Genomic DNA, 14052 nt, shown 5'->3' with positions numbered 1-14052 from the left:
GACCCTCGGAGCAGGAGCGCTGATCTAACGCCGTCCCGCTCCCACGCCGCGCGTGGAACGGGCAGGGCGCACAGGCAGCCCCTTCCTTCGGGGGGCGGCACGCGGCGGTGCTGCCGCCAGAAAAAGAAATGCAAGCGGGCAGCTGGCTTCCCGCAGCAAACTCGCAGCAGATGAAGGCAGGCGAAAGGGCAGAATGCGGGATCTGGCCTCGCAGGACAGCCTGCCGCGCGACGGCCACGCGGAGGTTAGCAGAGAGGAGCGAGCGGCCGGTGGTGTCTGTATTTACATACAGCAGCAGACCAGGCAGGGTGGCCGCTGCCATAGCATTGCCACAGCCCTCTCGAGCACGTTTTTTTTGTGCTACTGGAGGAGGTATCTCAGCCAGGCTAAAGCGCAAGCGAGCAGTGCAAAGCCTCAACGGCAGAGTGACGGGATAATGTCAAAGAGCAGACACATCCAAGCTCCCTCGCCCCAGCAGACATCCTGAACCCAGTCTGCAGGCAGAAAGCAACGAGCATTTCCCCCCCCTCTTTCCATCCTCCCTCTTTGCAGGTAACTTGATTTTTGGCTTGCCCTGCACCAGGATGATCTGGCTTCACCAGAGGGCTGACAAAACTAGACAGTGTAGACAAACACTTCAGACCATCTAGACAGAAAAATGAGAGGCAGCAATACTGATTTGTAACGAAACTGACTTTTATATAAATTATAAACCCATCCAGTTTAAAGCAGATCATTTGCAGTTGTGTCACTTAAGTCCGTAGAAGGCTGAGGCATACATATCTTCTACAGTCATAAATTAACAATGAATAATCAAGGAAGAGAAAGTTCAGATAAGGCTGCAGATACAACAAAAAAATCCCCTCCCTCTAAGATTACTAGCGGTTAAAATAAAGTCATGATTATCAATGATTGCAAAATATAAATGCAATTTTTGAACAGTTAAAAAGTACAAAAATGATGGGCAACACAAACAGGCATTGTACATTTTGTCCTGTATGTAGACAAAGCAGGGTAGGAGATTTCTGACCTTTATCTACACCAGACACTGATTTTAAGCAAAGAGAAGAGTTGAGGAAATCTGTAAAAGGATCGTGGCTCATGATCCCAGTAGTATAAAAGCAGTATTTTTTCAGTCTGTAAACAGTAGTCTTGGTAGCTTCTTCTAGGTATGTTTTTCAATTCATCACCAAAAAAAAAAAATCCAAAACAAACAAAAACAAACAAATCCCAAGAGTGGAAAAGGGGGAACAGCAGCAATGGGTTATAGCTTGAATTTCTTATCAGGTCCCTGTGGGACATATTCTGGAGGGGAAACGCTCTTTTGTAAGAAATATATAATATATTTAACTGTACACAATTTATAGGGGGAGAGAAATTCTCCCTCTCCCTCAACCAAGTCCCCAGTCACTACATAGTCAATTTTGTACACCGTCTCCTCCTATAGAGGAACTACGCTTGTGAAGAGATGGCACCTGGTTTTATAAAACACTGAGTAATCCAAAAATCGTATTTGTTTGACAAGCTTATCGTTCACCAGTGGCTGGAACTGGAAACGGGACAGCAGCTAACGCTGAGAAGCAGTCGGTATTCCCCCTGTGCTGGCACGAGGATGGTTTGAGGGACCAGCCATCGCTGGACCTGTGCCGTGCCAAATGCTGCGACGGGAAGCGAGAGCAAGCCATGGTTCCATCTCTTCTCAGACTTTGCTTCAGATGACAGACGTCCCCCCAGCAGTTTCAATTCTGCTTTTAAGAAAGCTGATGCAGAAAACGTTTTTTTAAAGCAAGTTCTGCTTTCAGGCACATGGGAGGATTTTAAAAGCTTGGTTATTTAACCTTACACTTCACTTAAATTTTCACACCATTGCTTACTGATACAACTGGTTGAATTCAACCTGTTGTAGCAGCAGTGGAAGGAAACTCCAGCATAAATCAGCCCCTGGACTATCCCCCTCTGGATGAGGGTGCCCTGTCAACTTTGCATTCAATGCTGGCGTTTGCGCAAAGCTCTCTTCCCCCGGGGGGGGGGGGAGGGAGGGAGGGGAGAGGTACATCAGCAACAGCAATTTGCCTCCTTGAATGAAAAGGGGCAGTGCAGATTTCCGGCTCAGTGCTTCTCTATGAATTGCATCACCTCAGCAATGGGACTGTTTTCACTTACCCTACACATTTCAAAGCATCAACTTCAGTCATCAGTCTTGCTTTAATTTAAGGAACACACCCTTCTTTCCAAAAAGGTATTTCTATACAACATGTAAGAGTTCAGGTTTTTTTTTTTCTGGGAAAAGTATTACTATAAAACAGACTTAACACATTTTGGTATTCTTCCAGCTCAGAGCACTTACCAGACATCGCAATTAAACCATCAGGACATCCGTTACAATTCAGACAACCTGCGGACATTCTTTTTTCCCTTTCAGGATGGGGCAAAGCAAAACTAAATCCAGCAAGAGCAGCAATGTGATTTTTTTTTTTTTTTTTTTTACACACACACGGGATTTATTTTAAAAAAATACTCTCATCAACATTCTAGCATTACTAACAAAACATACTCAGAAGAGATGACAAGGGTAGGACTGTCAGCTCTCTTAAAACTTTAAATATAGACTTCAGATACTAGCTGCTTTAAATCAGAAGATGAGGAATCTGTAAAGTCTGACCTGTCCCTTGTATTGCAGGTACATGTAACTTTTTTTGCCTACCGATTTTAGGCTGCATTACTTCTTTAAAAGTAAAAAAAAAAAAACCCCAGCAGAAATGCAGATTCAGTGGGAGCAGATGATGCGACTGCACTTTCTAACAGAATGCCTAATGAACTAGTACTTGAATAATCAAAGATCAACTGCAAAAAGCAAGCATACAGTTACAAAAAGTATTCTCAGCCTCATACCACAGCGGAAGCAAAAGTTACCTCTGCCAAACCAAAGCCAATAGAATTTAATTTCTGTTAAAATATTTAAGTCTTAAGTTTCAGTAATCTAAATACACTTTTTGAAAGTCATGATGATTGCTGCTTTACATTAAACTGACATGAAATCAGACCGCAGTGTCAGACTTCACTGCAGCTATTATATACAAGGTCTCTGGTTTTGTCTTTTTTGCTGAAACACTGATTCCCATCTCTCTCTAAAGCTTAACGGCCAAGTTTGCTCTCGTCACGTTTGCAGTTTTCCTGAACATGAAAACAACCTGCGCGTACACTGACACCACCTCTTCCCTCCAGCAGTTCTCTCCTCGGAGGAACCTGCCTCACCACCACGCACGGCTTACTCCCACCCTGTGACGGAGGGCTGGGCTCTGCTGGAAGGCTGTATGCAGAGGGTGTTCCTCCAGTGCAGCCTCACCTCTCCCTGCCGGACCAACACACTGAATTAATTCAGTAGGCCCAGGAGGCTTGCGGACAAAATAGGCTCATTTCATTGGAGGCGGCTGAATGCGGGCATCTACAATTTCTGCATTTCTAAGGCAAGGACCATACAAAAATTATAAACACTGTATGGTGATGAAAATACAACTCCTTTGAGATATATGCTTTACACTGGATTTCTATTGCTGCTTCTAAAGACCATATCTCCAGTTGTTTCTAGAGATTAAAAGGGAAGAAAGTTAATTTTCTCCTGTTGCAATATGCTTATGAACATGTATAAAAAGTGGTCAAACCCCGATAAGGGTCCCTGCTTCTCATTTATGTACAATAATTTAAATCAGCTCAATACATCATCTGTAATACCTAAAAAAATTGTTTTATGATTTTAAGTCCTTCATGCACTATGAGGAAGTTCTGGATTAAAGTGATGGTATATTGGATGTTGCTTCTGTCTGGGACTCTGGTGTCACTCCCCTGTGGAGTCTGTCAAGGATGCATTTCTCAAATCTTTAGTTTTTTAATGGTATCGAGTCTCTTTTTCAGCAGCTCTCCAATTTCCTGAACTGAGTGATGGTAACTGCTCTGGACCTTCCCTTGCACAGTCTTTGTAAACTTTTTTTCTTCCTGCAAAATGCAAAAGAGAAATCATTCACTCCACAGCAACTGTTTAAATCCTCCCGTTAAACTTCCCCCACCATCTCAAACACTAGTAAGAAATTCACGAGGACCACAGTGTAAGTTTACAAAGGGAATGTCATCAGCACAGAATAAGCAGTACTTGCTCAGCAGCAATAATTCCTGCAGATACTGGTATTGCCTACACAGGGCTGGTAACACATTAACATTTCTTTCAAAGCTTCTGGAAACATCCTTGTGCAAACTATTTGTGGCTGAAATTTAAAGTGTGTGTAGCATTTTATTTTAGTCAGCATTTATTATAGTTGAGAATGTCTTATACAGAAAAATGAAGTCAAACAGCAAATGAACACTGACCAGCTAAGAGACTCATACACCAAATTCCAAAGCATAGGGAGCCGCAGTGCCTGGGACAGGTTCAGATGTGACCAGTTCAGCAACACTAGTACCTAGCTTTCCCAAAGGGATAAGATTCCCTTTAATGTACAATTTTCTAAAATGCCCATGCCAAAAGGCTTTTAGGAGGACCACCATCATGCGACTCTGTTGGCATTGCTCCTGCAATGAATATGAATAACCAGAGTGAGGTTAGCACTGACCTATCATGAACGATGCTGTATTTCTGTATGCAGAAAGAGCAAATCCTGGCACCCAAAGCAGCAGCCATAACCACTGCTCTGCCAAGAGGTGACTTGCTATCAAGATGCCTTTTGCAGACACTCGTACAGATAACAGCAGCAAAGCCTGCGAGGCGCAGCCTGAGTAAACCAATCCGATGTGGGAAAATCTCACGTCAGTGGCAAGGTTCAGCTGACGCACTGCCAGTATCACTCCATTCACACCAGAACTTTCACTAATACCCGAACACAAGGACTTTTTCAAAAGCACCTTTTAGCTCTAAACACACAGAGCTGCAAACGTAGCTCCTGGTCTGAGTAGAGCTATACAAACTGTGTTGATCAGGATTTACTGCAACCATGTCAAACAACAAACAGAAGAGCAAACATTGTGAACAAACACAGGAAAAGCTGCAGACTCCCACAGATGCTTCTGCTCAAATCCACGTGAATCTAACAGTTGGGTCTTGCAGATCTGCCTTGTGTAGTAATTTGATGCCTTGCATCAAAAGGGAAGATGGAGGGATTTGCTGACTCAGCGAGGAACCAAAAAAATTACAAAGATCAACAATTATCTGAAAATGTCTTATCCCTTTAAAGTGAAGATTCCTTGATGATATTAAGAAAATGTACTTTTTTGGTTTTATTCAAATTTGCATTAAATACAGTCTAAGGGATTTCCTTGCTTTCTAGCAGTTTTTGCAGTTTCTCTTTTTTATATATATTTGAGATACTTCTACATCAGCCTCATACAGCAACAAGAAAAGGGAAATGTTAAGTAACGTACTATGAAATAAACAGGACAATGTAACTGAAAAAATACAAGTTGGCTAACAGCAGCTTAGGTGGACAGAAGTGCAATTCTGAAATACATGGGTGCAGCTTATAAATCCTCCCCTGTTCAAAAGCCTTCAGATCTCCCATCTAGACAAACATGAATGCCAATGCCCTGTAAGCCAAATTTCCCTTTTTAGATAAATATATTGGAGGCCTGTTTTTGTCTTAAGTGCTGATTCCTAACTGAATTTGTGGGAGTCCCGGGTAACACAATTTCTGCCTGTGCTTTCTCAAATCAGTCTCTCCCACCTCCCAAACTAATACTGGTGAGGAGACAACTCCCCTCTCAAGCCCTTCTCCTGGACTCCTTTGACAAGGAACACGACTCACCACTCCCCCAGCCCGTCTCCCCTGTGTGTCAGAAGGTGATGCCTATTCCACCACTTTGCTGCCTTGCACCTTTTATCTCCACCTGCGTTTCAAGAGCACCATAAAGGAAATTCCAATTCTATGCTTTCAGTCACCTCTAGGCTTTTTAGCTGGACTCTGACGCTATTTTCAGGATCTCAACCACTGTTTTAAACAAGTGAATTCAGAGTAAGTATTGAACTGTTACAAGATCCCTTACAACAGTAACATTAACCTGTCTATCACAAAGTTTAACTCTTATCTGATTGCCAGGGCTTAAAAAGCCAAGCTTCCTCATTAGACCCATGCTTCACATGTCTAAGTTTGGCATGAGGTTTGGCTTGTGTAGTGCCTATTACTCCTGCCTTTGGTTTTCCCCATATAGCTGGAGGCAGGGGGAGTTGCCACTTGTTTTTCTTTAAAGATCAAGTAATTGTTTCCAGGGAAGTGACTAATCAGCAGTAGGTGAGTCTCAAATGGTTCCTGGAATAAGTATTTTACATCCATTATGTCATGCTAAAATACAGATAATAGAATAAGTCGTATCACAGACAACAAAATGGTAAAACCTTAAGTTTTTCTTCACTAATGTACCACACAAAATGAAAGTATTTTCAAATGCCTATGTTTAGGTCTCATTGAGATTACTTTGTGCAGTGAGCTAGAGCTGATCAGATGAGGCAAAGTCACTGTCGTTATAAAAACCCTACCTCACTGCTCTAAAATTAAGCTTTCTAGCAGTCTGGTCCTTAACCTCTGGTTAAGAGCAATTAAGTCAATCACAAAAGGTGTTCTTTTTTGTTTTCCTTCTTTTTCCCTTTCCAGTAAAACATTTTGGGGAAAAGAAGCTTTCAACAAAGTTATCCCGTAGGCACGTACATACAGGCTGTTATAGGTCACACACAAATGTATAGAGCACACAAAACATCATGCAAGTTCTTACCTGTAAAAGCAGAGTGTCCTTGAAGGACAGCTCTTCAAGTTTTAGTGCAGTCAGAATTATTTCAAGCCCTTTGATGTGATCTATTACATTGGAAGTTAATGTCTGTAGTTCAGTAACATAATCCAGAAAATGTGTAAATACAGGTGGCTATAAAAACAAATACATTTATAAACACATATTAATGCCTATTCAAATGACTATTTTATATGACAACTCACTTTGTAACATCTATCATTCTGTTCCCCCCCCCAGTGCTAAGCTATAATCTACCTACCCAGATAAATACTATCGGTTAACTAGTTTACTGTAGTGCATTCAAGGCAGAAAGGCCTGTGATACTCTAAACTGTGTTTCCTATCAACAAGCTGTCGTGATGTCAGAGATGTGGCATGTCACCATTTGATTTTAAATAGAAAAGGAGTTTTAAAAATTAGTACTGAGTAATCTCTAACACACATCAGCCTCTACAAGGCAAAGTTTACGAAAAACAGTTTATTAACATGTCATCTATCCTGATTTTTCTTTCAGTATAAATATGCTGTCGGATTGGGGGTGGGGGAAGAAAAGAAAGGGACATTGTCTACCATAGCTACACTGCTTTCTTTTTTTTTCTTCTTCTTTTTTTGCAGGTTGGATTTAAACGGTCGGAGGACACTGTCACAGTAACTTGATACCCACAGGGCAATGGAGATCGTCTGGAAAAAAGGTACAAGTATGTTACAATTTGCATTTACAGGAGGCTTCTAAACTCGTTTTAGCGTTCCTACTGATAAGACTCAGAGTAGTTAGAATATGCAACAAAAACTCCGCTTTCATGAGTGACTGAGATCAAAGAACTTTCACTATGTTTTAGTCCCAACATTTCTATCCTGAAGTTCTCAGAAATTTCTAGTTTCCAAAGGAAAAAATACCTCAACAAAGAAGACTAGGTTTTCTAACAGGTTTGGATGAGTTTTCAAGGTGCCATCTCTGACTTCAATCAAATCACCTTTACACTTATTGAACAAGTCTGAAAAGAAAAAAAAGAAAAGCCTTATTCAGGACACGTAGATCAACTTAAACGTGTATTTTCTGTACAGTATGTATCTCAGTGCAGTGTGCAAAGCTGTCAGAGGACTGACCACTAAGCAGCTAATGACAAATTTGGCCAAAGCCTCTCAAGAAGGTCCAGCTCTGAAGTTTCCTCCGAATTGTATTTCATTACAAACAGTATCTCCACTCCATTTATTTGCACACCTGGACCAAGTACCAGGGAGACAACAGTTGCTAAGACTAGGCTGCAAGGTAGCGAAATGATAGGACATAACGACATTCTGTGGCATGCAACACTTCGTGATCAGACAAGCCAAGGGGAATCTCAGCCTTGTTCTCAAGTATCTTCCAAAGGGGTCTGCAGATGCATTAACACACTTCCCCATAATTGCAGCACACTCAGCAGCACATCCTCGGAGCACCATGAAGCACTACCTTAGCTACCAGTGTTTATTCTTGAGTTACCATTTACCTGTTAGTCGTTCTACTAAAGACTTGAAACTATTCCCTATCCTCTCCTGGATTTCTGCTGAATCTTCTGAAAGAAAAAAGAGTAGTTATAAAGTACAAGTTTGTGTATTTTCTGCTTCCAGAAAACTAAGAGGCTTTTAAGTGTAATTTAGCTTTAGCAGTCAAAAGCAGATACAACTGCTTTCAAAGAGGATCCAGTATTACATCAACGTACACTGTACAAAAATGAAGACTTCACATAAAACATTAAATTAAGGCAGCGCCTCCCAGATAATTTTTTGAATGACACTAAGTTAACACACAAGTGTTTGGGTCCACATCAGCCAACGCCTAGTAGTTTTCAAACTAAATGGAGACACATCTCACTCCCTCCCACCACACATCATGACAACCTGGTTAAACCCCTGCCCCTCAAACACTTACCTAGGCCATTGGTATCTAGTTCATAAATATCACTAACAAGATAAAACAAGCTAGTCTGGCATTGACAGCTGCCATTACTGAAGAAGCCAGCCATTCGGGTAGGAGGAGGGCCAAGGACAGGATACTAGGCAAGAAGCAAAGAAAAAGATAAAGGTGTTGCAGCTTTTCCTTATCCAGAACACAGTGTTTGTCTCTGGCACATCTCTCAGTCAGATTCATACACTACAAACTCAGGGTCAGTTAAGTGCATTCTGCAGCCTGCTGGACGTTACAAGATGCATTCAGTTTCTCTGCTTGCATTCATGTTCATTTAATACTTGGGGATAGCTTTTTCCTTAATGGGTACCTGAATTTTTTGTTCTAGAAACTTCTTCCCTGAATCCACTGCCGCTTCCAGCTGCTGAAGCAGGGATCGAATTGTATCAATCTTGGATGAGACGCCGTTCTCTGCAGTCTTTTCAGAGTTCTTTGGTTGAATAGTGTGACTAAGAGGTGGGAGTCCGCTTACTAGCCTTAAAGTTAAAGACCGGATTCGCAACCACATGGTTTCTTCCTCCAGTGAGAGTTTCCTATGTTCTTCAGAAATGTCCCTAGAGAAAGGCACCAAATGTTTTCAGGCAAATGCTTCGATTTTGCAGAGTAGCAAGCTTCACTCAGGTACAAAAGCCTACCCAAAGTTATCGAATACTCTATGAAGAGGAAGGAGTGGTCAGAAATTCAGAAAACCGTATTAATATGTAAAAAGGCAGCACTGCTAGAAGCGATGAATGATGCTTGTTAAGTTTGCAGTTAGCCAGCCTAAAGAACATTTAAATATGGCAGTTGCCCTGAAAGGATTTTCTTCGCCATGTGTGCTTTAAGGAAAAGGTGTGACTCTACAGTTGAGGATATTTCTACTCACCTGTCTTTTGGATCCCAGTTAAACAAGACTGTCAGGTCTCTGTTGTCACGCAAGTCTTTCCACGGAATGTCATCCTCCTCTGGGCTCAGACTCATGGACTTTATACTTTCTTCTAAACTGGATGATCTGAATGTGAGAATAAGCAACATTAAATCAAACATTTGATCACTGGAAACAGAAAACACAGCACGCTAACAAACCACATTCTCTCCACTGATCAACTCTTTCGATGTCAGAAATGCTACACATACAAGGTACTGACAAGGATGCTGAAGGGAAGAGCAAAGTAGCAGCAAGGAGAAGTAGCTCACAGGTTTTTGCCAAAGACCTGCAAGTGCAACTCACTAATGTCTCACTTGGCCAGTGTTCTGCCTATGCACAAATCTCCAGTTTTTTCACGTGCAAGGTGCTGCACTTATTGCTGCTGTACTTACATATTTGCTTCAAGTAAGAGGTCTAACAACATCCGTTCTGTGCGAACTTGCGCAAAGTGAAGGGAAGAGTTCAGCCTATTTCTAAATGCAATGAATTCTGGGATCTTCTCAAATGCACCATACTTGTAGGCTTGAATGATATATTCTGAGGTCTGGAAGAAAACACACACCGTCTCTGTATTAGCTTCTTCCATAAATTCAGAACAACCAGAGTTTAACAAGGTCACTGCCAAGAAATTGCATTTCTGTGGTTTTCATTAACCCAGAGGTACAGAATCTGGCAGATACTCAACCCCTGGGAGAGGCTTGCACTTTTGCTTGTCCAAGTCACCCCAGCAGTTTTGCTACTTTAATTTGAGAATGTCCAGATGCTCCACTAGGCAGTGTGATTTAATAACCAAACCTACACTAAGAAACATCACGTTGCTGTCGCCACTGAAAAATACTTATAGGAGGGGAGAGATGATTTTGGAAGGCTTTTTTTTTTTTTTTGAGATGCATTATTCAAATCGTTGTTTCATTGTGAAAGTACTTTCAGACAAAATAAATATATCCCAGATTTTCTGGAACTGACTTGGATGTGCATCACATATTACCGCAACATAGGTTAAAAAAATTACTCACACATTTTTTTATTTCTCTTTTTTATTAGATTTTTGAATACAGCATCACAAGGTATCACGCAGTGTATACACATAACAATACAATCTAAACACCAAAGGAAACTGTCAAGGTCCATGGGATAGTTTGCTTCCCCTCTGATGAAATGCAGCAATACAAGGCACACAACTAATACTTCACATCAGTCCAAGTAATCTCCAGAAGGAGATTTATACGACGAAGGAGCCCCAAACAAGCACTATATTTTAATGAAATTTTCTAACAGGAGAGACAGAGTGAACAATTTATGCTCCCAGTCAAGACAGATGGCTGTATTTTTTACATCAGAATTACTCCACAAGTGAGAAATTCTGGCAAATAAAATATTTTCTTCTGAACAAGATTATGAAATGCACTGAAGAGGAGAGGCATCAAAAAGGCCCCTGGTTAACTGAACTTTATATGGTACTAACAGACTCAACCTGTCTGGAAGGCTCTGAGAGACTAGAAGCTAGTATGAACAGATGAAAGCCACCTTTTTTTCCCCTTTAAAATAAGAAATGTCCTCTAGGTAGCTCTTTTTTTTCCTAAGAAATTTGGTTATTTGCACTGTATGAAAAAAATATGCCAAATATTCAACAACATACCCTCTGATAAACAGCCTTGCAGAGTTCATTGTCAGGCTGCGGGATTGCGCTATGGGTGCTAATTCAACTGCATCGACGTGGTTTTTAAATCCCCATAGGATACGTTGGTGTTCTGTTTGCCTGCAGTATCTGGAGAAATTAAAGACGGACGGACACAAGAAAATTAGAAAGATTACTTGTGATTCTGCATATTTAAAGGAGGACTATCTTGATAAGGATAAAGTTGCCTTTTTAGTTTTGGCCAAATATAGCAATACTGCCTTCTATTCTCCTCCCTGTCCTTGGCATCCTCTCCCAGAACAGAAATATTATGTCAGGACTGCACAGCATCCTAGATGGCTGTTACTCATGGGACCCACTCTTAAACAGGATTCACTTCAGGCTGTTAAGTTCAGCAAGTCAGAAGGAGAACATATTTATCCAAAGCAATCAGTTTGAATCAGTAGCTATATTTTTATGCCAGACCACTTCGTTTATATCCCACACTTCCTGTTCTAGGCAGAGTCCCACGCACAGCATGCCGCAGGACACGTTCTCTGTGCTGCAGCAGGCATTCCAGCTATCTTAAATATCAACCCAGAGAGGAGCAGGCAGTATCTGAAATCATGTAAAAAGGTAACTTTTAGAGGATAGTCCTCCTTTAACATTGCAGTTAGATGCCGTTATGGGACTCGAATGGGAATCTCGTATCAGGACCCAGAGTATAAAGGGGCAACCCCAGCGGAACCACAGCAGCACAGAAACTGGTAGCAGATTCTGACCTTGTGATACCTGGGACATATCTTATGGTAAGGAATCCCTTTTTTCATCTCCACTCTTGCCATGCCATCATCCTAGGTGAACAGTACCCTGAATTGAGCCTTCACCTCCTGCAATTTGCACCTTACGGTTGGTTTAAAGGACACTTGCTATTTGCAAATTAGTACAGCTTTTGATGCATTTCCCAGCTAAAAGGATCTTAAGGTGGTAACCACTGGAAGTGTCCTGAACACGAGAGATTTGGCTAGCCGAGATCAACAATGGCTCATGGTCCTCTGGTCGCAATACTCTGTCTCCAAGACGAGACATAATGCGAGTGGGTTCCAGAGTCACATCCTTATCTTGTAGCATGAAGAATTATATAATGCTGATTGCATCACTTTCGCCCCTCTTGCAATTTCAACCTTTTAAGGTGTGGTAGTGAGGCAGGTTGAACCATTCAGGCACTGCCTTTTCAGGATTTCTGGAACACGAGTTGAGTAGCATTTTCCTGGGAACAGCACTTGGAACGTGGCTGTCTTCGTCTGCGTACAGATATTGAGCTACTGGAGACAATCAGCTCTTCTCTGCTGCAAGCACCTTTATCATTCATGCCAAAGAGAAAAACCTTCTTCCAAGGTAACCACACCTGAAGTTACTTCAGATTGTTTTCCAAGGAAAGATCATTTCTTGATGCTTTACAATGCAGTGTTCCCAAGCAGACAAACGACATCCAATAGTTTTTTCGGTACACTTTTTTCACCTGGGACCCAGCAGTCATACGTTTTATTCAGACAGTTGGTTCCAGGTATGCTTTTCATTAACATCCGTCGAGTGACTTTTAAACAAGACTGAACAAGTGACTCCTCATAAAAAAAAAAAAGGAGAAAAAAGCCGCCACTACCAACAACAGACACGTAGGAGAAAGCTGTCTGGATCCAGGGCTTCACTCCAGCACTAAACATTGCACCCAGGAACCCAAAGACTCTTAGCAAGTAGAGTCAGTACTTAAACAACGAGCAAGTGAGGGAAGCAGATGAGAGCAAGCTCCCATCGTACAATCTACATGCTCCTCTGTGCATCCCACTCCCTACAGTGAAACTTCTGTGACAAGACACAGGTCACACTAACTCAGCATCTACCCTCCAGGCACAGGTAAGTGGCAGCTGGTACCTTGTACATAGGAATAACCCGGGCTGCCAACAGAGCAAGGGTACTCTTCTGAGGGATTACTGTGTGAGCATCTTTACTATTCAGTACAGACAAGTCTTGTGTTTTTATCTATTTCTGGGATGGTGGGAAAGCGAGTTGTATGACTGCAGAGCCTTTGGAGGCAACTTAGCCAGTGGCTGACTGGAAGAGTTACAACTGGATCACACTTTTGTTTCTTACGAAGTAAAGTAAAAATAATTTTCTTCACCTACCTCTCAACAGTGATCAAACTGTAAAATATAAATATACAGGATATATTCCCACTCCTCAGAATGGGACTGCCTTGCCAGTTTTAGGGAGATGAACTGACATGCATATACCTCTCTACCACAATTCTGGACTATTTCTGTTCCTATTTGCCCAATATATTTCCACCAAGACTTCAAGAATGTGTTGTTCCACTCCTACCTAACCCATTTTTCATGAATTCCATGGGAATTCTGAAACAGAATTGATATTTTCCCTATGAATGTATCAGAATGTACAGAGCGTACTTTCCAAGTAAGATTATTGACAAGTACACTTACTAATCAGCAAGCTACATGCCTAGGGCATGGTGTGCATTTTAGGAAGCACCTGATCTCTTTGGAGGAATTCAGCTACTCTCCCCTCACTACCTCTTCCATTCCAGTCCCAGGATTCTCATTCAAGGCAACTTTCTTTCCATTCACACCACTTTTTGGGGTGAACCAAATAAAGCAGGTAGTTCCCGTTAGCACAAGACCAGGTTTTGCAATTTGATGCTATCACTTCAAAATAACGCAGTTAGTCATGGGCTCTGCTCTGCCTTCAGTGAAGCTGAGACTTCAAGACTCAGTTTTTCCCCTCTGAAATCCTCCCAACT

General features: G+C 41.7%; 1 protein-coding gene across 1 annotated transcript in view; it reads right to left on the bottom strand.

Moving 5' to 3' along the window:
* Positions 1–2490: 2490 nt before the first annotated feature.
* The window catches only part of NAA25 (N(alpha)-acetyltransferase 25, NatB auxiliary subunit), a 27347-nt gene continuing 15785 nt past the window's right edge, over positions 2491–14052 (bottom strand). Inside the window, exons 15-23 of the mRNA XM_009334406.1 lie at positions 10012–10163; positions 9578–9703; positions 9023–9266; positions 8677–8800; positions 8255–8320; positions 7662–7759; positions 7335–7445; positions 6751–6897; positions 2491–3993 (exon numbers count right to left, since the gene is read on the bottom strand). Coding sequence (XP_009332681.1) covers positions 3871–3993; positions 6751–6897; positions 7335–7445; positions 7662–7759; positions 8255–8320; positions 8677–8800; positions 9023–9266; positions 9578–9703; positions 10012–10163 — 1191 coding nt within the window. The 3' untranslated portion in view covers positions 2491–3870. The remainder of the gene's footprint in view (positions 3994–6750; positions 6898–7334; positions 7446–7661; positions 7760–8254; positions 8321–8676; positions 8801–9022; positions 9267–9577; positions 9704–10011; positions 10164–14052) is intronic.

Source organism: Pygoscelis adeliae, unplaced genomic scaffold, assembly GCF_000699105.1.
Source record: "Pygoscelis adeliae isolate BGI_AS28 unplaced genomic scaffold, ASM69910v1 Scaffold262, whole genome shotgun sequence".
Taxonomy (NCBI): domain Eukaryota; kingdom Metazoa; phylum Chordata; class Aves; order Sphenisciformes; family Spheniscidae; genus Pygoscelis; species Pygoscelis adeliae.
The sequence above is the reverse complement of the archived record's forward strand: the minus strand, read 5'-3'. Positions and strand labels throughout refer to the sequence as shown.